The sequence below is a fragment of the Excalfactoria chinensis genome, chromosome 2 (genome assembly GCF_039878825.1).
Source record: "Excalfactoria chinensis isolate bCotChi1 chromosome 2, bCotChi1.hap2, whole genome shotgun sequence".
Classification (NCBI taxonomy): Eukaryota; Metazoa; Chordata; class Aves; order Galliformes; family Phasianidae; genus Excalfactoria; species Excalfactoria chinensis.
In genome coordinates, this window is record NC_092826.1 from 37,945,417 (window position 1) to 37,970,357 (window position 24,941).

At 34.3% G+C, this 24,941-nt stretch overlaps 1 protein-coding gene across 4 annotated transcripts in view; it reads left to right on the plus strand.

Annotated features, from left to right (window-relative positions):
- The window catches only part of ST18 (ST18 C2H2C-type zinc finger transcription factor), a 174,957-nt gene that overhangs the window by 80,065 nt on the left and 69,951 nt on the right, over positions 1 to 24,941 (plus strand). For all 4 annotated transcript variants that reach the window (XM_072327956.1, XM_072327957.1, XM_072327960.1 and 1 more), the window contains 2 exons: positions 17,813 to 17,916; positions 24,419 to 24,473. In XM_072327956.1, the coding sequence (XP_072184057.1) occupies positions 17,813 to 17,916; positions 24,419 to 24,473 (159 nt within the window). The remainder of the gene's footprint in view (positions 1 to 17,812; positions 17,917 to 24,418; positions 24,474 to 24,941) is intronic.

Consider the following 24,941-nt stretch of genomic DNA (forward strand, 5'->3'; position numbering starts at 1 on the left):
TACTCCTGATCATCAAGTATGTCCAAGGTCAGTGGCAGACTCTTGTCCTGAAGGCTTGGCTTTATCACTCCAAATATAAACATATATCATACATATCACTCCAAAATAAAACATATATTCTGCTACAACCACATCTATTTGAAATGCCGAGACCAAAATATCTGTTACTTGAAAGGATTAATTTTGGAACTATGTATATATAGCTGGAACCAGGTCACTTCTTGTAGTTTATGTGTTCACATTGTTGTAGGTTATTAAAAACCGCAAAGGCAGAATTAGTGCTTCTGAATTTTAATAATCTCAAATAACTTTGGAATGAAGCTACTATTTAATTAATGATTTTTAAAATAGATCATCTTCCTCTTAACTTTTTTTAATACTTACGTAAAATCTCTTGGAGGAGAATTGCTCACATTTATGACCGTCAATGTCTTTTAATAATATTAGCAAGTTTTAAATTCCTGAATGAGAGATTCTTCATTCATGGCGAGATAGATAGCCTAACTACAAAAGTTACTTTGTAGTGGTAACTGCGCTTACCTTTCTGAGTAGGTGAGCATTACATTAAACATGCGTGATTCCACTGAGACAAGAACGATGGTTCATTTCAATATAGTAAAACAGGTGTATAAGTGTTTTGAGCATGGGGAGTTTATTAATTTTCTTAAGAGATTCAGCTAGCATTTGTTTGTTCATTTTTTAGGTTTGGCTTCAAACATTAGCTTTTCCTTCCATGGAGAAACTCATTTTCCATTTAAGATGTGTATCTGAACTCTGCTGCATAGAAAAAAGTGATTTAGAACTTTTCCGACATATCATTTCACTTGAGCACTGGAAATCCCAGTTCCATAACAGTGTTTCTTCAGGTGATACTGGGATTTGTCAGGTCAGTTCCTTAAAAATCAGCAGACAATCTGACACCTTAATTACTGCCCCTGACACTTAGAGCACATGTACAGCAGCTGGATTGGCACAACAAAGTAGTAATGGCTCCAAAGGCACCGTTATGGACGATCAGGTCAATAATCCTTATGCTAAGAAGGATTTACATGATACAGAGTAATGGCTATGTTATTTCTAAAGTAAAAATACACTTTTTATGAGCACTGAAATACCATTTTGCACTTTTACACGCTACTCACATCAAAAATTTTATGCTGGTTAAAAAAAACTAACAGAACCACCAACAAAAAACAACACAAAAAACTAGTGTGTGTTCTTCAAGTAAAATTTTGCATTTAACAATTGAACAAAATAATGTTACAGTGTTGTAGGTAGGCAGCTAAATATCCCAAATGGAGATTTTTTTGAAAATGTACTCAGGGTTGTTTTTTATTCCGATTTTTTCTTCTTTGCCGTATCAGAAGAATATAGGATACCCCTAAAAATCATGTCACCAAGTAGCATTTTTATGATGCAGTCCAGAAAAGCCTAGGCTTAGGGAGACTTTTGCTTGTTTGTCTTGTTCAATGATTTTGCTGTCTGACTTTTTCTTCTACTTTAGACAGAAGTTTAACACAATCCAATGCATTCAATGTAGATCTTATTACAAATGTAACTTTCAAAGTAATGACAGAGGCTGTGATTTTTGTATTACTTTATTTTCTTTTAAATAATTAAATTTATTGTGAGAAAAAAAAAAAAAAAAAAAAAAAAAAAAAAAAGCCCACATGCTAAATGAATTTCACAGATTTGGGGAATTTTTTTTTTTCCTCATTAACAATGCGGTCAACTCAACCTCAAGATATGGAAAGTCACCAAATACTAAACACAGAGAACTACCATAGCAATAAAAATGAAGAGAGAGAGTAGACATGACATTTTCATTTTATCTGTAACATTTTATAAAATTAAACACCATTTTGAAGTATGAGTCTGATGGGAATCGTCCTATATATAAGCATTAGACATTAATGAACAAAGTGCAACTGAAGACATAAATCACTCTAAATAACATTGACACTTTGTCAAAAGAAACAAATATATTTGAGGTTGAAGTGTATGGTCATGTTCTTAATGGATAGTCTTTCCCATTATTTTTGTGAGAGACAATGCTGTCTACAAAAAGGGTTAAAGAAAATGCATTCTGTTGCATCTGCTTACTAAATCCCTTACTTTAGTAGAAATTCAAATTTTGTAAAGATTATTCGTTTTATTGATGCATATAATTATAATCACAAGCCATCTGCTGATTTGGCAGGCATGGTTAAAATTCTCTAACTCTCATAACCTTTCAAGTACAGTGCCCTTGGGACTCTATTTCACTTTTATATTTTGGAAAACATGTAGGGACAAACAAGAGAGGTCATCTGCCGAAAGTCAGACCTGTAAAACATTAAAAGAATAAAGATTCTGATAACTATTCTTGTTTTAATAGGAAAGAAAGTATTTTCTATTTTATTTCTGACTTCAGGAAGGATTATATTGGTTTCCATCACACACTTGGGAATTTGAATTTTTTCTAGGGATTATAGCTCACTCCTAACACCCCTGAGATCTAGGTTCCAAGTCTAAACTAAAAGAACAAATATTGTTCAGTTTGCTTGTCACAGGTGAATTAAACATATTTGACCTTGGCCCCAGTTTTTCTTTTTTAAGCCATTTCAATTTCATTTCTATCTGAAATGTTCTAACAAACACTGTTCTCCCTCTCTCTTTTTTGATCTTGATCATGTTGATTTTCATAGAGAGGCACCTATTACATAGTTAGCTGTTCCAGTGAAGCTCAAAGGGAGTTTTAATTTTGAGGGTTACACATACATCCAGGAATGAGTGTCTAACATTCTTTTTATGTATTAATTTTATGAGCCTATCATCAACTGGTGATCAGCCACATTTATAAATATTTGGACTTTTTGCACAGAAGTAGCCTTGTTCTCCATTTTCTCATGTTCTTCACAGCCAATCTATCCATTTAATACTTTCTTTCTTTCTTTCTTTCTTTCTTTCTTTCTTTCTTTCTTTCTTTCTTTCTTTCTTTCTTTCTTTCTTTCTTTCTTTCTTTCTTTCTTTCTTTCTTTCTTTCTTTCTTTCTTTCTTTCTTTCTTTCTTTCTTTCTTTCTTTCTCTTTATCTCTCTTTATCTCTCTTTCTTCTTTTCTTTCTTGATCATACACAGTGTTAACTCTGTTCTAGCAGAAAACATCCTCAAGTGAAAAAAAATGTTATTTAGGAAATGTTTCCTATCATAATTAATAAATATTATTTTTCAGCAAGTTATAGGATATTGTTTCTGCTCTGAATTAGGAAAAGGGGCAGTTTAGAGAGAAAATACGTGAAGATGGGGAAAGTTGCATCAGAATGGAATTGTCCAGTGACTTCCTGATATTAGCAGAAGGTAAAGACAATCATCTGTCAACAGAACTGTCTTGCTTAATTTTGTATTGGCGTGTACCCTGTAGGAACAAAAGATGCAACTCTCACTTCTATCTAATTAATGTGTCTGAAGGCCTGTATAAAGCATGCGTGCTGCTTTACTCCTTTTGGAGGTTTGATTCTCACCCCACACACTCATTATGACAAGCAGGAGGAAAATGCACATGTTTGAAAGTGTCTTCACAGCTGAAACTAGGGAAACAGGCCGAGAGTAGCTCTGGTTTATTTCACAACCAATTAAGTATGACATCTGTTGAAACTCAGGAAATAAGTCTCCCTTCCCCCTGTTCATATACTTACTTAAATTGCCAGCCTTTTGTTTGGATATGGTGAATTTTACTTACAAGATTTTATTGCTTTGGAATCAATACATAAGAAAGAAAACAACACAGAAAAGCTTTTTTAGTTTTTTTTTTTTTTTTTTTTTTTTATAACTAAGGTTTCACAAAGTACATGTGAAAAGGTTTGCTTGGCACTCATGGATCAAGCAAATGATTGTGTTAATAATTCTTTGCTTAAACACTCACTTTACATGCTGAAACAAGGGCATGTTTGTGGCAGGCAATGTAGGCACAATAACATTTTCACTTCTGAAAATCTGGCTCATGTTGTTGGCTCCCAAAACATCAAGAGTTGCTAGAAGGAATTTGGATTTAACTTTCTTTAATTCTGTGGTTCAAGACTTGGCACTAAAGGGAAGACACCAAACGGAACAGGATGTGACATTCTGGATGGTTAAAAAATAATAAAATGCAGAGCTGCTGTCAGTGGTTTCATCAAGTATACAATAGTTTATAATACACCAAGCAAAATATATCAGCGAGCTTAAATATCAAACTCAGACAAAAATCATATTACTGTAAAGTGAGAGTAGTTCAAGCTGAAAGATACTTACAGTTTATCAGAGAGCAATCGATGTGATGTCTTTACTTATCAGAACTTCATTCATAAAATATTGTCCAATACAAACATAAAAAAAATTATATTTCAGTCCATACCAAATCTTGGAGTTCACTTTTTTTTTCTACTATGCTTATAAATTGATTACACTCCTGGTTCTATACCTAGATAAAGAAATATCTGCCATATCATGCTGGTACTATTCTTTCTTTCCCTCTTGACACTGGTTCATCCTGTTCCTGTCACACTGAAACCATGCTGCTCATAGTGAAGTTGTGGCTTACTCTATTTTACATTATTTTATTTGTTCTTTTGCCAGTGCTTTCATACAAGGACTGGCACTGCCTTCATTCCCAAAGAGTAGTTCCCTACTTTATTTCTTTAGCTTCTTTTCATCTGTTTTAATTTACTTCTCAGAAGCACATAGCATGTGTACTATATAAGCTGTAAGATGCTTCTCAGCAATTGTCATAGGTCCCTTGGTTAGGAATCCTCTAGTGAAATGTCAGTGTGAAGAGTGTAAGTGTCTAGACCTGAGCCAGTCATCCACACTTCCTTTAGTGAAGAAAAAAAAAAAAAAAAAAAAAAAAAAAAAAAAAAAAAAGAGAGAGAGAGATTTCTTGTATGCAATTAATTTCATCCTGAAGTAAACATTTGAAACAAATAAGATGTATCAGACATCTACATAGCAACAGAAATGCCTGCAGATTGCTTACAGACAAACATGAGACTATGGGAACCAAGTGGTCGGTACCTCGGAAATATATATCTGCATTTCAGGCATGTAAAGTTAGAGAAGTGTATCCTGTTCTTCAGCATACAGACTGGACTGGATTTCTTCTTATTTGATTTCTCATGTAAACTTATTTTTCTCTTACGTTTCTCCCAATTCTGTGACAGTGATTAGAGTAATATGTTATACATTTTTTTTTCCTTGCCTAAACACAGCATCAACAAAAATGAAATTTGGTGTGTACCCAGATATAAATGAAGAGCACAATAACAAAATTAAGAATCATGATGCAGTTTCAGAAAAACAAATTTTGCCCCTGAAACATCACATTTATAAAAGCAGAGGAACCAATTTTCTACCTTATTTTTGGAAGTGATTATTTTTCTTTTCAAAAGTAATTCTTAAAAATAAATGAAAGGAAATAACTATCCATATCAGAATACAATAGAAATTTATACACTAAATCAGTTGGATTTCTCAGTGAAGAATTTCCAGATTCTTTTTTTTTTTTTTTTTTTTTTTTTTTTAAGAATTTCAAGATTATTACTCAAGCCTTGAGATAATAGAAGAGTAGATTTGATCATGGTTTTGCACTGCTTCTGTAGTTGATTATGACTCAGTGTTTCTTATGCTGTCATAAAAAATATAAATGAAGTCTCATTTCAAATTTTCACTTGTTTAGCATGTACTCTCCATTTTTTTGTGTATTTTGGAAGAAATTTTCTGACAGACATTTTGATTTCTAAAGATTTATATATCATACCCATCACTTAAGCATAAATACATGAGGCTATTTCTTCAGATGGAGGCAAAGTGATCAAGTTGTTTTTCTAAATTTTAACTACTGAGAACTCTGTCCAAATTCAAAGCTGAATGGAGGTTCAATAGGCTGAGCTAACTCTTACATAGTGGATGGTCATTACAGGGTATATCCATACAGAATCTCATGGGATAGCGTATGATTTTCCCCAACATTGCCCTAAGATATGCTATGGCATTTGAAGCATGGAGCCACAGCTCTCTGACAGTCTTTTGCCTATTTGTACTATTCTTCTGAGAGGAGGAAACTCAGAGAAATAAAACCTATGGCTAGATTAGGTTGAGATTTACTAAAATAAACTAAAGTAATGTGTAATGTATCTCCAGTATCATCTCCATAGATTAATCAATATCCATGGCAACTGCACCCAAAATTATAGGCATACAAAGTTCTATATGGTGTAGGTTGACACCAGTTTAACAACTGGTGTTAGCCTGTTTTAACCTTTATCCTGAAAAGCTTACTTTACTCAAAAATATTTTTTTTGAGTTTTCTTCCCCACGGTGAACATTTTAGTGAATGTGATTAAAAGGCATCCACTTAGATGTCTTGTTTTGAATAGCATGGGAAAGTAAATGGCTTTAAGGTTCAATGTTATTTAAAGTAATAACAGTATTATACCAATTATTTTTATTATTTTTGGTGTGAATAATAATTGCTTCTATTTTGTGATGACAGGGAATAATACTGTAGTACTGCAGGTGCAAGTTGCTTTCAATCAGAAAATGACAGTCTTCGAAAGGCAAAATCAGCAGATACCCTTCAGATCATGCATCTTGCTTCTCCATTTATGTGTGGGATTTCCGGTATTTATTTTGTTAGTTTCATGACAATCTCTGTCTTTAGAGTTAGAAGATATGCAGTTATTTTGATGATCTTTAAGAAGTAAATTAGAGCAACTCTGTCACTAACTCAACAGGCTCCTTAGAGAAACTATTCTAGAATCCTAGTGTGTACAGCTGAAAAAAAGAAAAAAAAGTTAACTTCTAATAGAGAGCCAGTAAGACCTGTTAGTGATGGAGATCATTAGGCAGATTGTACTTCAGTAACGGGAGAAACTCACTGCAAGGGATTAGATTTTCCCATCCCATAAACAGAGGTGGCTTGTTCTGATTTTCTGTGCTTATGGATGAAGATATAGTGTAATGGAAAAAGGAATCACTTATTGAGCAGAGGAAGATTCTAGGACAAAAAGAGCATCACAGAATAACAGTAAAATTTCCCCTGGCATTATAATCAGAGGTTTGGCTTGGGTGATCAGAGGTTTCTGTGAATCACAAAGCTCAGTTGAAACAGCTCTGAGAAGTTCACTTTCATGTAAAACTCCATAACTAAGCAAGAGAATTGGTTCTAATAAAGCAACAAATTAACATAGGCCTTTTAAAAGATTGTACCCATATAGCTTATATATTCTCATTGCTCAAAGCATCCAAGGTTGCCAGTACACCCCATACAACTTACAGGGCACCTGGACAAAGGGATGACTCTTAACAGTGATGTTCAAAGAAATGTACATTACTCATTTTCCAGATGATTTTCCAAGTGATACCTTAGAATCCCTTGGTTCTGTTGTCTTGGTTCTTTTAAAAGCAAGTTTATCGTATTTTGAGCTGCCAACCCTGCAAAGTTAACCTAGACCTGGAAAAGATTAATTTTCTTCTTCTGTCATCTTATTCAGAAGATCATGTTCCTGTCTTATATTTTTCAAGTACTATTATTTTATATGACAGCTAACAAGGAATAGTCATGAACAGGACTGCTGCAGATACAACTTGAAGCTGTTGAGTTAATTTTCATGTAACTTGTACTGTGTTACATTCTGGTGTATTATGAAAATTTATTTTCTCTGCTAATACCTACTGATCTTACTACAAGAAAATCTCAGGTCAGGGCAACTACTGTAAAGACAGTTTTAGGATAGAATTGTGTTTTAAAAAGTATTGTCCTCAGTTACGTGAAAATCAAAAGCAAGTATTTCTGACTGATGCTACAAACAGGATTTGAACTCTGGAAGCTCTGCTACAGACTCCTTGGCCTCTCTTTTTAGCAAGACAGAATAACTTTAGTGACTAGCTGCAGGCACTTGCTGCTGTGGTGGAGAAGCCAATGTCCTTATTTCCTTGTCAATAAAGGGAATATAAATACCTGTCCCCTCTCTGATTTTAGAGCTAGCTTTTCTAAATATCACCTGAGGTTTATACTGTTCTTAAAGAAGATATATAAAAGTGATGTATTAGGATTGTCCTTGATCTTACACAGCTATAAAGTGTATATCCTTTTCACCCCAACAAGAAAATGATTCATTCTATTTTCTTGATATTGAATTACCTTCTAGAATTACGTAAAAACATTAGCAGGAGGTTACTGAAAGACTTAAATAATTATCTAATTAGGGTTTGACATAATAATAATAAAAATTCTTTCCTTAAGCCCATTAGTTTTTGTACTATTATCTGGTTAAAACAGTATTTTATAATGATAGTTTCCAGTCCATAGAGCAGCAAGTTACAAATAAACATTCTCTTCCCAAAATTAGATAGGACTAGCTAGATAGGGGAATAGACATAATCTTCCTTACATAACCAATTATTCAATTTTTTTTTTTTTTTAAATATTATTATTATTATTTGTCTTTTTTGATTGTAGTTCTTGGTGATTATTGAATAGGCTTGAAAATATAAGCCTGAAAAGTAGAGTTGTTTCCATGAAGTGAGACATTGAAATAGAAGTTTTAGGTAATTTTTTTTAAACTGCTTTGCAAATTCTTTGCACAACAAACCTCACCAATGTGTAAACAGGGTTCTAGCTACTGTGTTTGTCCACAGCTAGAGCTACAGATGAACACAGTGTGGTTGTGTGATGACAGGAACAGCTGACTCATTAGTAGAGAGCAGTGAAAGGTAATTAACCCTGGGAAAAGTACAGCTGCCATGCGAGCTGTTCCTTTCTGTAGGATCTGATTAGAAATTAGTGTTAAACCACTGATTCTTTAAAAAAATGTCATTGATAATTCACTTTCTCTCTCAGGTGTGGCCCCTAAAAGGGGCCTAGGGTAAAACTAGCAGACAAAAGATCTTCTATCTAAAAAGGCTTTTATTTATTTATTTATTTATTTTTTCTGAGACAAGGGCACACCTGTTTGGTCACTTCTGGAGTTTTCTTAACTATGAATATTGCCCCAGCTTTGAATACTACAAATCTATGGGCAATAAAGAAAATGTTTTGTCAAAATGACTTAAAGTAGAACACTATTGTTTGCTATAATATGGCTCTCAGTGAGTCTGATTACTTAAAAGTCATAGCTACTACTTTAGTATCAGGATGTAATTATTATGCAAAATGATGCAGACCTCTTGAAAATATATATATATATATCTACTGGGCTAAAGTGAGCACAGCATATGAAAAAAGGATTGTGGCTCATGCACAAAAGTAGCTCCCCTTCCCACTCCATTTTCTGATCATGGCATTTGAAGTGCCAGCAGAAGAGACAGAAGCCATGATTTAATATGACATCCAAACAACAAGCCACCCTGTTACATGCATATTCATACACCTGATACAGGCCTACTTATCAAAAAATGACAGAACTAGCAACTAAAGTAGAAATATTTCATTAATATGCTATAGAAATTTCCGTCATATTGTTTATTATGCCCTCAAACAGGCAGGCTGGACGGGGCTTTGAGCAACCTGGTCTAGTGGGAGTATCCCTGTCTATAGCAGGGGAATTGGAACTCCATAATCTTAAAGGTCCCTTCCAACCCAAAGCATTCTATAATTCTATGATTATTTCACAGAATTACAGGGGATGGAAAGGACCTCAAGTTAACACTGAGTCCAACAATTTATAACTATTGTTTCCAAAGGAATTTTAATAATTTTATTTTGTAAGTTCTTTGGTCAGGGTTGTATCTTTCTGTACCAGTGCAATTAATACAAAATGTACAAATGCTTGTAATTAATGTGTGTTATTGAGGTTCACTGAGAATATTTTGATTGTTTTCAATGGAACCAGGCTTACACTAAGGAGTCTGAAGGGAAACTGTGTTCAAAGTAATCAAACGTGTAAGACATCTCTCCGCAGAAAGATTTTTTTTAACTTACTCAAGTCAAATTCACTACAGTAAATAATGGATTGCTGTTATTTAACCATTGTAAAATAACATTAAAAATCTATGTTTCTGCAGTGTCATTCTGAAGGTAACGCCTCCAGTTGTATTATGTTGGCCTGTGATGTCAGAGGCAGCTGTTGGTATGGCAATAGAGGTTGTACTTTCCCACCAACATTCCTTTACATTTTGTAAAGGATTTCACAGATGACAGCAGAGAGACAGTCTGACAAAATGGCGTCTGACATGGAACCATACAGAAAAAATCAATATTCATCAAAATTTGCTGAATGTATGTGGAGATCAAACAGTAGATGTGAGCACAGTGAGGTGATAGGTGGTATGTTTCAGCAGTAGGTATAGTGATGTGAAGGACAAGCCATGTTCTAGATGGCCGTGTGCAGCTGTCACACTATGAAATGAAGAATGTCTTGATCAGCTCATCTGTGTGAATCAGCTAATGGGGTGACTATGTTGAAAAATAGTGTTTTGTAACTGTAAATTTATGCTACCAAATAGTGTTATTGTGCTTTTTGTACCTGCTCTAGTTTTTGTAGAAATAAACAGAAGGTAAACAGAAGCTTGAAGAGAAAGAGGAAATGTTTGTTTTTTTTTTTTTTTTTTTCTTGGAAATCCCAAATAATAACATACACTTGAAGTATCAAGTTGAGTTTCAGGGGAAGTAAAAGCATCAGCAAGCTATTAAATTGATGAATGCATGAAGACGAAAATAATATTCACTACCTTAAAATGTGGTTAGTAATGCACAATAGCACTCCATGGCACTCTGTATTGTTATCCTCATTTAGCTGACAGGTTAAGAGACTTGCTGAAGGTCACAGAACCAGTGACAGAGGTAAGACGAGAGAATTCCAGAACCTCTGTTTGATTTTTTGTTTGTTTTTTTCCTATTTGTATGATCACGATGCCTTATGTTTACTTCTGTGACAGAAGACAGATATCAGTGTATGAAATAATGTTCACCTCAATGCAGAATCATAAAAAGGGCCTCCCAAAGAGAATTTAAACTGCTGCCCCTGATGTAACTGAGCTCTTGATATAACTGATTGAACACTCTTTTTCTTGCTCTATAGACTTGATCCAATCTTCGGCTGGACAAAACTAGCAGATCAGAAGTGTGTCCCAGCATTCATTTTACTCATGTACTTTAGTATCTGTCAAATATTAGTCAGTTGTTTTGAGTGTTCTTTCTTCTTTCAGTTTCAAGGTGGTATTTTTGCTCTTGGCTGTACTTTGTTGTTTTTTTGTTGTTGTTTTTGTTGTATGTTTTTTTGTTTTTTGGGGTTTTGTTCATTTGTTTTTTGTTTTCTGTGCTGCTCAGCAAATTCCCAAGATCTTCAGAGAAATGTGGTAGTGCAAGCAAGTCCTATTATCTCTAACAGTTAGGGTCATTACAAGCCTTTAGATGGTGGCAGACTGTACTTCACATGGCACTCTTGTAGTTAATGAACATATGTGATTTGCATGTTGAGGGAAGGCACACTTTCCTTTGTGTGACTTTCCCTTTCTTGGGACATGCCTGTCATGCTTAATGAAGGGAGCTTGTTTAGAAAGGAGAGAATGAATGTTTAGGATAGGAGGATGGTAGTAGCATTTCTTTTTATAAAAATACACTGTATTTTTAGATTCATTGTTTCATTTGACTCCATGTCAGAGAACACTCAATGAGCTAATTAGCCATGCATTTTTGTCCAGCATAAGAATTGTGATGCCTTAATTCTAGCTGTTAAATCAATCCCATAAAATTTGGCCAGAGCAGTCAGAAATCACAGGGAAGGAACACAGCAACATAGATTAAGCCTGTAAGTGCTTGAGAAGTGACCACTTTGTCTGAACCTAATCAACTCCAGCACTCTGTAGATTCTGTACAATCTCAAAGATTCCTAACTAGCTTGCTGGAAACCATGTATTGTACAATGGCTGTAACAGTGGTCCCTAAACAGCAGACATATAGCTGGACCAAAATCTTCCTGATGTTGGAGGAGGCTGCAACAGAGTAATTAAAACAATACAGTTTTGCTGCTCTTACTTATAGTGATCTGTGTGCTCAGGAGTCTCAGTCCTGAAGCTACTAAGCTTCTCTTCAATGAGCAGAGCATGGTCAGCCCTCACTGGAGCCAGTGGCTGTACCCCTACACAGTACCTCACTACAGAGATGACTCCATGCAGGAACAGTCATTCAGGCTGTAAAAGAGTAAACAGGTTTTAAAGTAAAATAAACCCTGTGTTCCAGAATCAATGACGCATGCTCTTTGAACTTTCTTTTAAAATTGCTCTGAAATCATAAGGTTGTTATGGTGTGTTTTTACTCCAAATAATGCATATCATTGTAACACAAGCCTTGAAGTTAAGTGGCTACTTTAATGAAACATAGTTACCATAGCTACCACAGGAGAACAGAGAATAACTTTTCGTTCTTTTGAAGCCATGAATTAGTTTAAAAAGAGGAAAAGGAATAAACAAGCATGCAGAAGTTTATTATTCAGTGTTTCATGCCTGATCAACTCTAAAAAAGAACTCTCCCTAGACTGGGGCATTAACATTTTCCAGTTGAAATCTGTAATTGCTCATCAACAAACATAAAATCACATTTCAGTTCCTCAGTATGTCTCTTTCCATGTATTTTTTTTTTTTTTCCTGAGTCAGAGAAGAAACATTTTTTTTTTTTGAAGTTCTGCTTTCAGCATTTTGTTAATAACTGATAGCATTTTGGTTGCTAAGAAATGGTATCCTAACAGGAATAATGCATGGCTAACCGCAATGCCTGAAATCTATGGTCTAACTTTATTATTTGTAATAAAACACCATCTTAAGGCCGATGGGAAGAAAATGAAAATTTATCATAGTGAAGATGTCTTTCAGGATCAGTCTCATTGTTTTTCATTTTCACATTGAGATGTGCTGTATCCCTGAAGTGTTAATGGAGGTCACTGTTGTTGCTCTCCTTTACTGTGTCAAAGCAAGGGAGTTTCTCCATAGTTGACTATTGAGAAGCAAAATGATGCTCCTTCCAGTATATCACCTTCAGCTTATAAGCCTCGAGAACAGCAGTGATTAACAGGACTTTTACAAAGTTTCTGTGTAGTTACAAGGACAGCTTCAATCTTCTGTCATTTTTTTGCATTAACTATGATTATGCTTTTACCACCAAAATGCATTTATTTTAAAGGTAACAATACAGAGTCAGAGAATAGCTTATGTTTCATCTATATTTATCAGCACTCACTGTACATTTGTGTCTTCATTACCAGGAAATATTAAGGGACATTGTGCCATCTATTCCTGTTTACAGTTTATTATGCAGAGATAGGAAACACTTAGCATGTAAAATGAATGTAGAAATTATTCCTGGATAGAAACACGGACATTTCCCACTCGTTGGCTCTTTCTCCTCCATCACCGGATCAGAGTGTAATTGTCAGTAATCAGGCCTGCTTGCTGCTGATAAAACCACTCTGAATGCTAGCAGCCTTCTTTGTGTGATGACTCAATTATTCCAGAAGTGCCTCATCAAATCTGCCCCATCAGCTGGGCTAATAAATAAGGAGAAGAAACTGGCCCCCCAAAGCAAATTATAAATCCATTTGCATTAACCATTTCGCTGGTCCATGATCTAGGCAGAAATAAGCATGGCAGATTGTGTTAAGCTTATTTGAATATGTTTATAATGTTTACAGCATGCAACCTTTTTTTTTTTTTTTTTTTTTTTCACAAGGTGTTGGAATTATCAGTCATGAATAGCATCTAAACACAGTTATGTTAATTACAGAAAAGCCTTGGGCATCTTTGAGGGATAGTTTGTTGCTTAAATCAGGTGAAAGTTAAACCCTTCTGCAAGGTGAAATACAATCTTGCACATGGCATTGGAATTACTGCCATGTTTAAAACAGAGGATGAATGCAAGAGGTGTATTTTTACAGGTAATGGAAGGACAACTGCAAGTATTATAAGGCTGTATTTCATATGACCTCCTGTGCATCTCAGCGTAGAAGTAAGTAAGATAAAGTTTAGTCCTATGGTTGGGAAAGGAAATTCAAGACTATAAGCATCTACAATCCTGTTTCACATCTCTGCACACCTGCACACTCAATAAAACAAGTGTAAAGAGGAGTACACTGCCCTAAGGAAATTTCTTTCTGAAGCTCAAACCATTAAAAAAACCCCACACATGTCCAAGTGATTCTCTTCTGATTTCCAAAGTTTCCCACGTCTACTCCAGCAGACAGTCTACTCCATCAGAAGGCTGATGTTTACTTATGTGCTGAACATTACACCTGTGTTTAAGTGTCTCACTGAGATGAACCATAAATCTGAGTGTGAAGTTATGTACTTCAGCATACACAGGATAAAGGTATGACTGCCGTCACGAGCACAATATATATATATTTTTGCAGTGGCACCTTTCGTTTTCAGATATTTTCTCAAATACTAAATATTACATATTGAGAAGGAGACATAATTGTCCCTGTAGAAACACACACACACAAAAAAATATTTGGAGGTCATAGTGGTGAGCCTGTTTAATTTGTTTCCTTAGGTGCTACTTCCATTCACACTTAGCAAATCATAAACTGCTGTTTGTTCATTCTCATATTTTTAATATGTCAACTAGTGATGTGATATATGAGAGAAAATCAATTTCATCTGTTGGAAATTTTATCAGGATCCAAATCGTGATTCACATCAGTATCCTGGTATTACTCATGGATCATAGTAGGCTAACACTTCGGAATCAGTACAAAATCACATTGCACTAGAAATAGCTATGTACCAAAGAATGAATTGCAAAGATTCCAGGTGACTTCGCTGAATCGTTACATTGACAAATCAAATAAATCTGGTTCTGTGGGTTTATCAAGTTTGTCATTCTAGTTGAAATGAGGTGTTGCTTGAAGTAGAGGGGGACATTCGCCTCCCTCAACCTGCAAAAGAGTTGCCAAGAATAGGCAATGGTTATCATCTGTAAATCACAGGTATTTTTCTTTCTTTCCCAATTCTTTATTAAAATAGGTAAATGAATTCATGCACACCATAAAAAGTTGAGCCTACATCAGTGTATGTGTGGTCCTAAAGGGAAGGATCCCTCCAAAGAGCCTTGATTGACATTAATTATTTTTGTATGATAACCACTAACAATAGTCCTATCATCAAGGCTTCCAGTAGCCTAGGCAGATGATTTTTGTGGACTCTTGAATGTGAGATCTTCATTTTCCAGTCCTCATTGCACCCACTGCAATGCTCTTTCCTCTCCATTCTTTGGTATACCTCAAAATTTGTCCCATGTTCAATTTTATAATGGATAAAATATACTTTAAAAAAGCATTATCCAATAATATATTGTATGAGATTTAGATGTAAATCAGAACCAACTTTTCCAAAATGAATTTGTTTGATACCTGAAGCATCAGATCCCTGCACTGTATTTGAAAAGTATGTTGCTTCTTGGCATGTGGACAGGGATGACACGCAGTTTATATTCCATTTGGGGTATGTCACATCCCATGACACAGAATAATCCAACACAACCTGTTTATAACATGACAGATGAATGATATTGTATTAGAGTTTTTATGAAACATATCTTAAAATCTGGGTACTCACCCACGAGTCAGCTGTATGGTTGCCAGAACGCTGTTATGTGAAAGAAAGAGTAAATAGCATATTTAAACTTATTAACCAGTAACTTCTGCTTTAGTTAAACACAGAATAAAGGTCAAGTTTTTTCTTTATATAAAGTCTTACTTTTGTCCTACTAAAATGCTTTGCTTTTCAAAGATAGATAGCTGATGATGTTGTATACAATGCAGATAGGAGTAAAATAGCAAATGGCACTTTTGCATGTAGTTTTCCAGCACAATTTTAAACTGTCCTGTCCAGCCCTGACCTATCCCAGACTCATTTTCTTAAAAAGAGTACTTTCAGTGTATTAGTTTATTATGTAAAGTTAAATGCAAAAAGTTCTGTATATTTTCCTGTCCTTTGTACACTTTTCCAAGTGGATCTCAGCTGTGCTGTCTTAACTCTCACTCCCTTAGGATGAGAGACAGCAGATGGGGTTAGGGCAGAGGGCTGATGCTTCTGACAGCAAACGGCCTGGTTGTTGAGTGGAAGCTGTGAGCGTCAGGAAGCTCCTTTTCCCCAGAGAACCAACAAACCACTGAAGAAAGTTGAAAATGAGCCCTTTGAGAAACGCTATTAAAAGTAGTAAAAAATTGCAATTGTGCAGATGATGTGCTGCTGTGTGGTTATTCGGATGCTAATGAGTTTGACATTAGGGAAGTCAAAGGGTTTACAGCTACTCCCTTATGTGATTTAGTTCTTTATTGGCAATCTTTGAGAAAATAAATGAAAAATATATTGCTAATAAATGCATAACATGATAGGATTTTAGACCAAAACCTGCTAAGTTTTAGTCCTTAGAAAGTGACTAGTTCACCACTGTAGTTATTCTCAGAGATTTTTTTGTTTTAAAATTAGTGTATTTTGAAACAAGACAAGACAAGGCAGGTAAATAGTGATAGCTTTAATACTCCTTTTGTGCTGCTTTTTTTTTTTTTCCCTTCTTTTTCTTGTGAACATTGAAAAAATGGGGAAAGAGGGCTTTGAGGGTGAGCAGCTTCATTTTCCAGCAACATATTGGCTAAAAAAACAGCTTTAAAAATCTTCTCAGTGCTAGGCTGTTTTGTTCTGTTTTTCTTCCCTTTTCGTCATGTTGCATCTGTTGTCTGTTTTGCTACTTGGTAAAAGCTTATTTATTTTAATTAAAAGTTATTGATGGGATTCAAATAATATTCTATCTACTGGGGACTCAAGCTGCATTTAGCCACTCACTAAGTTGTTGCCTGCCTGAGAATGCACTTAAAGTGAGGCTTTCCAGTTTCAGAAACACAAAATTACAAGTTTTGTTGACAAAACTTCATTGGATATCATTAAACAAATAGTTAAATTTTCATGTTGAAGTTCCAGAAGTTTATCTGCAAACTTTCTCATTAGTCTATAAGTGGAATAGATGGAATGAATTTGATAAATCTTACTAAGTACACTGGATGCTATTTGAAATCTACCCATAAAATTGCAAGTGAAAGTAAAATTTTGTAATTTGATTATTGATGGCAGCAGAGATGATAGTATAAAGTCTCTGTGTAATGACAGGCAAATTTAATCAAGTTGCAAGTGCATTCAACTTTCTTTAAGTTTTTGAATGGTGTGGTTATTCCTTATTTCTGAATGCAAGGTTATCAGTATTGTACACTCAGATAAAAATTTCATCTCTTTTTTTCTCATCACTATTGTTGGTTTAGCGGGAGTTTCCTTATAGAAAATAATAAATATTAAGAATGGCAAAAAGTCAAAGACACCCCGTATTTGGTTACAGTGAGAATGTGGTCAGTCTGTCCAAATTTAAACATTAGTATTCAAAGCAAAACATATAAATAGATTCTAAAAAATTCAATGGTTTTATTTCCATAATAATTATAATATTTTAGAGTGCTTATCGTTTGTTTCATACCATGTGGCAAACCATTCTACTCAGTTGACAGTGTACTGATGCAGAAAAAAATATCTGAGTTTGGATTTCTACATAGAAACTGTGGTTTTCTGTATGTGTATTAAGAAAAACTTAAGGTCTAAGCGAAAAACTAATGGAGAGAGCATAAACCACATTTTAAAAGTACCATAAAATAAGTAAATTTTTATTATTTCTACTTTTTAAAATCATCATGTGCCTCTGACACATTTTTCATGAAATAATAATAATAAATATATATGTTATTTGCCTGTTTAATATAAAAAGAATTTCATCTATGTTTTCTTTAATATAGCTGTTTTTTGGTTATGTTTTCTTTTTCAGAGAATGAATTTCAGGATTATCTGTTAAACTGGTCAAGACATCTTGGGAAGAGTGAACCTGGTCCTTTGGAATCTGCACATATTTTCACCCGGGAACACGCAAAGGTGGGATAACTTCTTTAAAAGAATGAATCTGAATCAAAATGCATCCCCATAGAAGTACTAGATTACTTTGTAGTGTGTTGTGCAATGTGACTATATTTCTTTTACAGTATCTGCTGTTTTAAGAACAGTAATCTTAAGAATCAGGTATAAAATTAATTAACTATTGAAAAAGATGAAAACTTTTGTGAATATGTATAAATTCTGTTTTTTCCATTTCTGAACTATGTTTATTAAAATTAAATGCTAACAAGAACACATGTACGTTTGAAAATTTTAATCCAAAAGTAAAAACATATTTCATAATGTGTTGCTTAAATTCAATCTGAAGAATAGCTCATGATTTTTTTATTTTTTTTATTTATTTTTATTTTTATTTTATTTATTTTATTTATTATTTATTTATATATTTTTTTTTTTTCTGAATGCACATTGATTTAATTTTTCCACTACACATTTTCTGAAAGGTCTTTAGGTGTCAAGGCAATACTTTTATTTTTTCTTTTGTTTGAATATTAACTCTTTCTTTCATCAGTAGGAAGAAAAATGATATTTAGTACGCAGTAGCCCAGGAAATAGTGACACGGTATTAAAGTACATTAGAAATAAAAACACAGGAAACAAACCCCCAGAAAATAGGATCATCTTATGCCAAGCCACATTTCACCATGTTATACTATATATATTTTTTCTCTAAATTTGAAAAGCTAGCAGTTTTCCCTGATTTCATAAAACTGTATCTCTGCCCTCTAAAGCCTTGGTAAAGCAGACTAATAGAAATACTTGGCACACATTGGTTACCTAAGGGAATAATAGAACTATTTGCTGTAGTCGTTTGGCAAAAGGACATAAACATATGGCTTTGGTTTATATTCAGCACTGCCAGTTGTGCAAAGTTGCATGGATGAAGTATACAACAGCAGTGACAACTCAGAAATCAGAACTGAGAATCAAAATAAATCATCCTTGTTACAAAGTTATTCATGCTTGTCTCTGACTTAAAGTTTATTTTTCTACTTCACGTTTTCAAGTAGTGATTTCAACATTAAAACATTATCTACATTTCAAAACTGTGTATAACATGCAGCCTGTTGTTAATGATTTATGTTATAATTTAAGGTTTGCACTCAATAGATGTACTTACTCATTTTATTTCCTGAGAAACAAACAGATGTGAACTAATTGTTTCTGTGACATTCAACTTCCTCTGATAGAAATCAAGAACAGCATTGTGTAAATTGAAAAAAAAAAAAAAAAAAAAAAAGTTTCAAAAATAAAGCTGGGATGACTACTTAGTTACCTAAGTAGTTTCTTCAATGTCAAATAAATAAATTAAAAGAAAAGAACAAGTAACTTTAAGCCACAACGCAAACAATGTTCCTGAAAATTGTGTCTTTAAATCTTTCACTTTTTATTTATTTATTTATTTTACTTCAAATAATCAGATGATAGAAGTTTTTTCTAAAAGTTGCTATATTTCTGCTTTCCATTTTCTTCTTGCTCTGTAATTCTCACTATCAGTCTTTAGTAAATTCTTACCAAAAAAAAAAAAAAAAAAAAAAAAAAAAAGCTATCTTAGAGTAGCAGAAAGATGCACTTAGCACAAACAACCAAATGCTGCTCTGTGCTTCCAAATAAGATGTGGGATATCCTTTGTTTTATGATACTAAAAAACCCACACCTTAATGACAATATTCCCTTTTAGAATGTTAGATTCTTAAATAACTTTTTGAAAAGAAATAGTAAAATTCAGTTACTAGCAGCATTGATAAAAATTGCCATACTGGTATTATCTGTTGTCAGAAGAGAAACAAGCAGTGTCATGTCACCTTGGGGTACAGCATAGAGATATTTGCAGTGCACAGCAGTGTCTGACTTCAGTTTTGAAGTCTGTGGCTTGTGTTTTAAAATTTAGGATGGACATGTGTGCTTTAAAAGGCATCATTCCTTTTCTGACTAAGTTCATTAGCCTAATGACGGATGTAGACATTATACAAACAGATGTAGATTACAAACAACAGAAAGAAGAGAAAAACTATTCGTCTTTTCAGAACTCTCAAAATCAGCAAAGTTTTGTCACTGAGAAGTTACTTTCCATGTTTCATTTTGAAAATCAAACGTAACTTTTTGTTGAAGAATCCCAGGAAAATGTCAACTTTATACAACTTACCTATAAATAAACTGGCCATTTACTTACACAAAATGAAAGTGGCCACTCCAGGAATGTGAAACATGAAGGTGAAGTCACTTATGCTTGTCCAAAGAGCAGAGCAGAAATTAGAAAATCCTCTCACTTACATGTCTCAGCCTCGTGGCATCGTTTATGTCACAGTAATGTACTGTAAAGCTATTCTACCAAGATAGGAGTAACAATTTCATTTATGAAACTGAGAATTAAAAATATGCAAGTAAATTGAAATAATTATTCTACTGTTATTATTATTATTAGCATTTATTGTACATGCCCTGTTTCAGCTGTCATTCTATTGGATTCCATTGTATCGGTACACACATATGTGAACACACATGAAAAAGAAACTCAGAGCCAAATCCTGATTCTCTCCATCAGGGAAGTATTTTCAGGTGTTGCTCTCAAGTCTTCTTATTGCAGAGTGAACAAAAATAACATTTTTTCTGTAGCCAGAACTTCTTAAATAGTTTTCTGAGAAAGTATGATTGCTGCTTTTTCACCATTAAATTCATCAGGGGAACATGAACACACTGTAGCAGTCATATAACAAGTTACTCTTCAGCCAAGCAGAATTTGTGATATCGTGACTCCAGTCCATTTATTAGGGTCTAGTTACTGATTTAGCCTTCTGTCTCAACCGCAAATGAAGGAAGAAGAGATGGCGTATCACACTGAAATACACAAAATCAAACGGAAAGCATTCATAAACAGTGAAAATTGTTGGGACGTGCTTTCAGGAAAAGCATTCAGCATTGACATCCAAAATATATTTCTAAATCACAGGAATATGGTGTAACTGAAGGAACTCTGAGGCAGGCACTTATGTCTTAGCTGACTTTCCTAATGATTTAGGACTGTATTCTGCTAACTCTCTTTTTGTCTCTGTGTTTCTGACTATTATCTCTCACTAATTCCTTTTGAGTCCATTAGCCAGTTTCAAATCAATTTGAAAAGAAAGTGCTTAGATGAATTTAAATCCTGTCATATCAGAGAATCTACTTATAAGATCATAGAATCTAGCTATAAGATTTAGTGGAATTAGTTTCACTATTCATAGAATTACTTATCATCACTATTGGATATACTTCTGCTTGTGAATATTGCCACTAAAAATATGGGAATGCAGCTCTAGACATTAATTAGATATTATCCGGATAGATAAAATCATTTACAGGAAGACATTATGCATGGATCTTGTACACACAAGATCTATCTGTTATGATTGCCTCAAGACAGCATGTGTACTGGTAGGGAAGGCTGACCATCCATGAATTTGAGAGCATGAAGCATGATCCAGAGTCCATCCAGTCTTTCCAGTACACAGCAGTAATAAAATATATCTCACAAATTCAAATCCTGATAGCAATAGCCTCATAAAAAAAATCAGGCAGAATTTCTTATTTAGTTTAACACTTTCATTGCTCCAAGGATATTTTAAAAGTTTCAGTATTTCTTGCTGGCTGTCTGTGGCTATAATTTCATGTAAAACAATCACTATGCATATCGAAATAATAAGAGAGAGTCAGACAATCTCTGGAAAAAATAAATAAATAAATAAATAAAATAATGTATTTAAATTTTGAGAATCTTGATGACATGCTGTATTTTATTATCTTTCTATAGGTTTAACGCTAATGATGCATGGGACTTTAGAAAGTTGTTTTTATGCAGTGCTTACGTGATGATTCGTTTAATATCTGGCTTGCAGTGGGCTAAACAGCACAGTAAATTTTAGAGTTGAGTTGATTAAGCATCTCTCATAATTTCAAATTATTGCAAGGAAAGAAAATCAATAGAAAAATCACCTACATTTATTTTATTGTTGGTTTTCACTCATTGTGCAGTTTTTAAATATTCATCACAATCTAACATGCTATTTAGACCAAAGTAACTGCTGTTCAGTAGAAGCAGTGGACACTTTCTGTTTCATAATTAAAAGAGCAGCACTGTGATTGGTGTGGTATTTATTATGAAATGATGACAAAGGAGTACCAGTGGTTTTAATAGTTTTAGCTTACAGGAGCTGTTGTTAATTTTGTCTGTAGAGTTGCAGGTGAAATAATGCACAGTGGATAAATAGTCTATATTGGTTTAACTGAACATAATATATAGTGTGTTCTGGAGTTGTTTGTCTCAATAGACTATAGTAATCAAAAGTAATGAACCTATTATGTGCAGGACCTTGGAGAGCATAGAATGGCAGTAAAAGTGTGGCACATAAAAGGTTTATTAAAGGAAATTAAAGTCCATCATTGCCACACCTGCTCCCCTATTATAAGTCTATGGCAGGTCAGTGCCTTCAATCACAACTCAGCATCAGAGAACAGAGCCATGTTTCCCATTACCATTGCAGTCGCACTGCTAAAACTCGCTCTCCAGGTTTTAAGGATAGTGACAAGTAAAGGCTGCCAGCAGCACTACTACGTAAACACAAGCCACTTGTGTTACTTTCCTGCTAATAATCAACATCAGATGTGAATTTAAAGAGAGAAAAGATAACATTATCTGGGTTTGAGATGCATTTCAATCAATTTGTACTTTCATTTCAGGTATCACTAACCTGGTTTCTAGAATTAGACTTCTTCAAGTACATGAATGGCCTTTTCAGATACTTGTGTTCTCTCTTACAAATAGGTATTTTGATTCCTGTTGTTATATATGATCTGAAACCACATGCAGTAGCAAAAAGGAAAACAAAAACAAAAAACAGGAAAATAGAAAAATGTTTTTTAACCTCTAGCAAGGTTGACTTTATTCTTTCATTCTCAGGTCAAATTTGTCATATTCCACAATGCTCATTCAGCATTCAGATTAAACCTTTCAGAACTTCTCAGTTATTTGAGTCACATAAAGCTAAAAATAGAGCATCCTCAGATCTCCAAAGTCTATGAATAGAAAAAGGCACAAACTGCTTCTTGTATCTTCCCTCTGTGGGGCAAATCAGTACTGCTGATCCTCAGGAAAAAAAAAAAAAAAAAAAAAAAAAAAGGGTGAAATAATGGAGAAGGTCTGCCAACATAGCTTTTTGTCTTGTCACCTTTTGCAGGAAAAAATTTGCAGATGTCCGGCATAGACAACTTCTTGTATCCACAGAATCTAGCTACCTATTACCCGAAAGAGTTACATAAATCAGATGCTGATGCATGCAGTTGTACCTGCATATTGATCTGCGGAATGCTGGATTATTACCATTTCACAAACAGGGAAACTGAGATTAAAAGCAAAGATAGGTAGTAAGATACTACCACAATAATAATAAGAATTACAGAGCTCCTGTTGTTCTGCCTAGACAAAAATTCCTCATGACAGATTCTTCCCCACACCTCCCTGGACATGCTCAACATTACATGGTTAAACAATCTGCTGTATACCACTGCAGCTCTTCATGAAATCTTAATCCCTTTGAATTTCAGGGCTTGGTAATAAAATCCATGGATTGAAAACCTGCCCCTACAATTATGGGTCTGGGCCAGATCCAAGACCAGAAGGTACATATTTCCACTGCTGGTTTAGATGTAGCCAAAAGTGTCATGCAAACAGCCATTCTTGCAAGGTCTCTCTTTTTTCAGTTAGAAATCTGATGGCTGCAGCTAATCTTTTTTTTTTTTTTTTTTTTTTTTTTTTGTGTGTGTGTGTGTGTGTGTGTGCGCTATTATTTTTATTTTTATTTTTATTTTTTAATATGAAATACAAACCTGATCTTATGTTCCCCCAAAGGCTCATACACATCTGTAATGGTTTCTTTCACCAGAAGTTCTACAAGATATGATTAAGTGTTGAAGTGCTTCCAAACTGGACATGTGCGGTAGTCAGCATTCAAGCACGAGGGTTTCATGCTCTGACAATGAAGTTGTCAGACACAGGTTCCATTGCAGCTCCTCTGATATGCTTCAGTTACAACAGTTATGTAGGATGCCTGCAGGAACTTGTGTTTCTAGAACTTATTCTTCCAGGAGGTGGATGTTGAAAGCAGTAGTCACACAACACTGCTGCTCCTAACCTTATACCTTCAGCTAACACCTGTAGACCTTGTCATTAAACCTAAAGAGTCACTCATTACCATCACTTTATTAAACAAATCTGTGCCATTAAAGGTATCTCCTAGGTATTTACTAGATATTCACAGATGGCTTTTTATCTCTTTGACAAGATTAATAAGGCATGATTATTCTTCTTTCTAGTACTGTCTAGTCTATGGAAATGAGAGGGGAAAAAAAAAAAAAAAAAAAAAAAAGCATTGGAGATTTTTTTTTTTTTCTTTTTTTTCCTCAATGGCAAAAGGAATGAATTAAAGACTTTGTGTTAATATTACAGATGGATGCAGATGGGGAAAATAAAAAGCTGCGCACACGCTCAAAAGGAACCAAGGGTGAGTTAGCAAGCACATTCCACGACCCTGTGCCCAGCACACCATGAAATACAATACTTCTGTGCACAGTCCCTAATGTGCAGTAGGAGAGTGTGTAGCTTCCTTCGGGTTGCTTTTTTAATCAATGCAGGACACAGATTGGTGACATTAAGAGGCATAATGTTATTAGCGATTGCTTAAAGTAAAGCAGAAAAAAAACAACAACAACAAAAAAAACACAAACAAAAAACCAACCAACCAAACAAAAAACAAAACACCAAAACAACCCTACTGTATACTATTTTCTTTGAGGCATTTCTAAAGAAAATAAAGGTTATGCGTTTTATATGAAAATATAGATATTTCATAGGGAGTAGACGTAGACAGTGTCGAATGGATTCTTTCAAAATGACATACCAAACTTTGTCTCAGCCAACTGAATATTTTTCTGCCTATTGCCATTAGCTACCATTAAATTACCCATGTAAA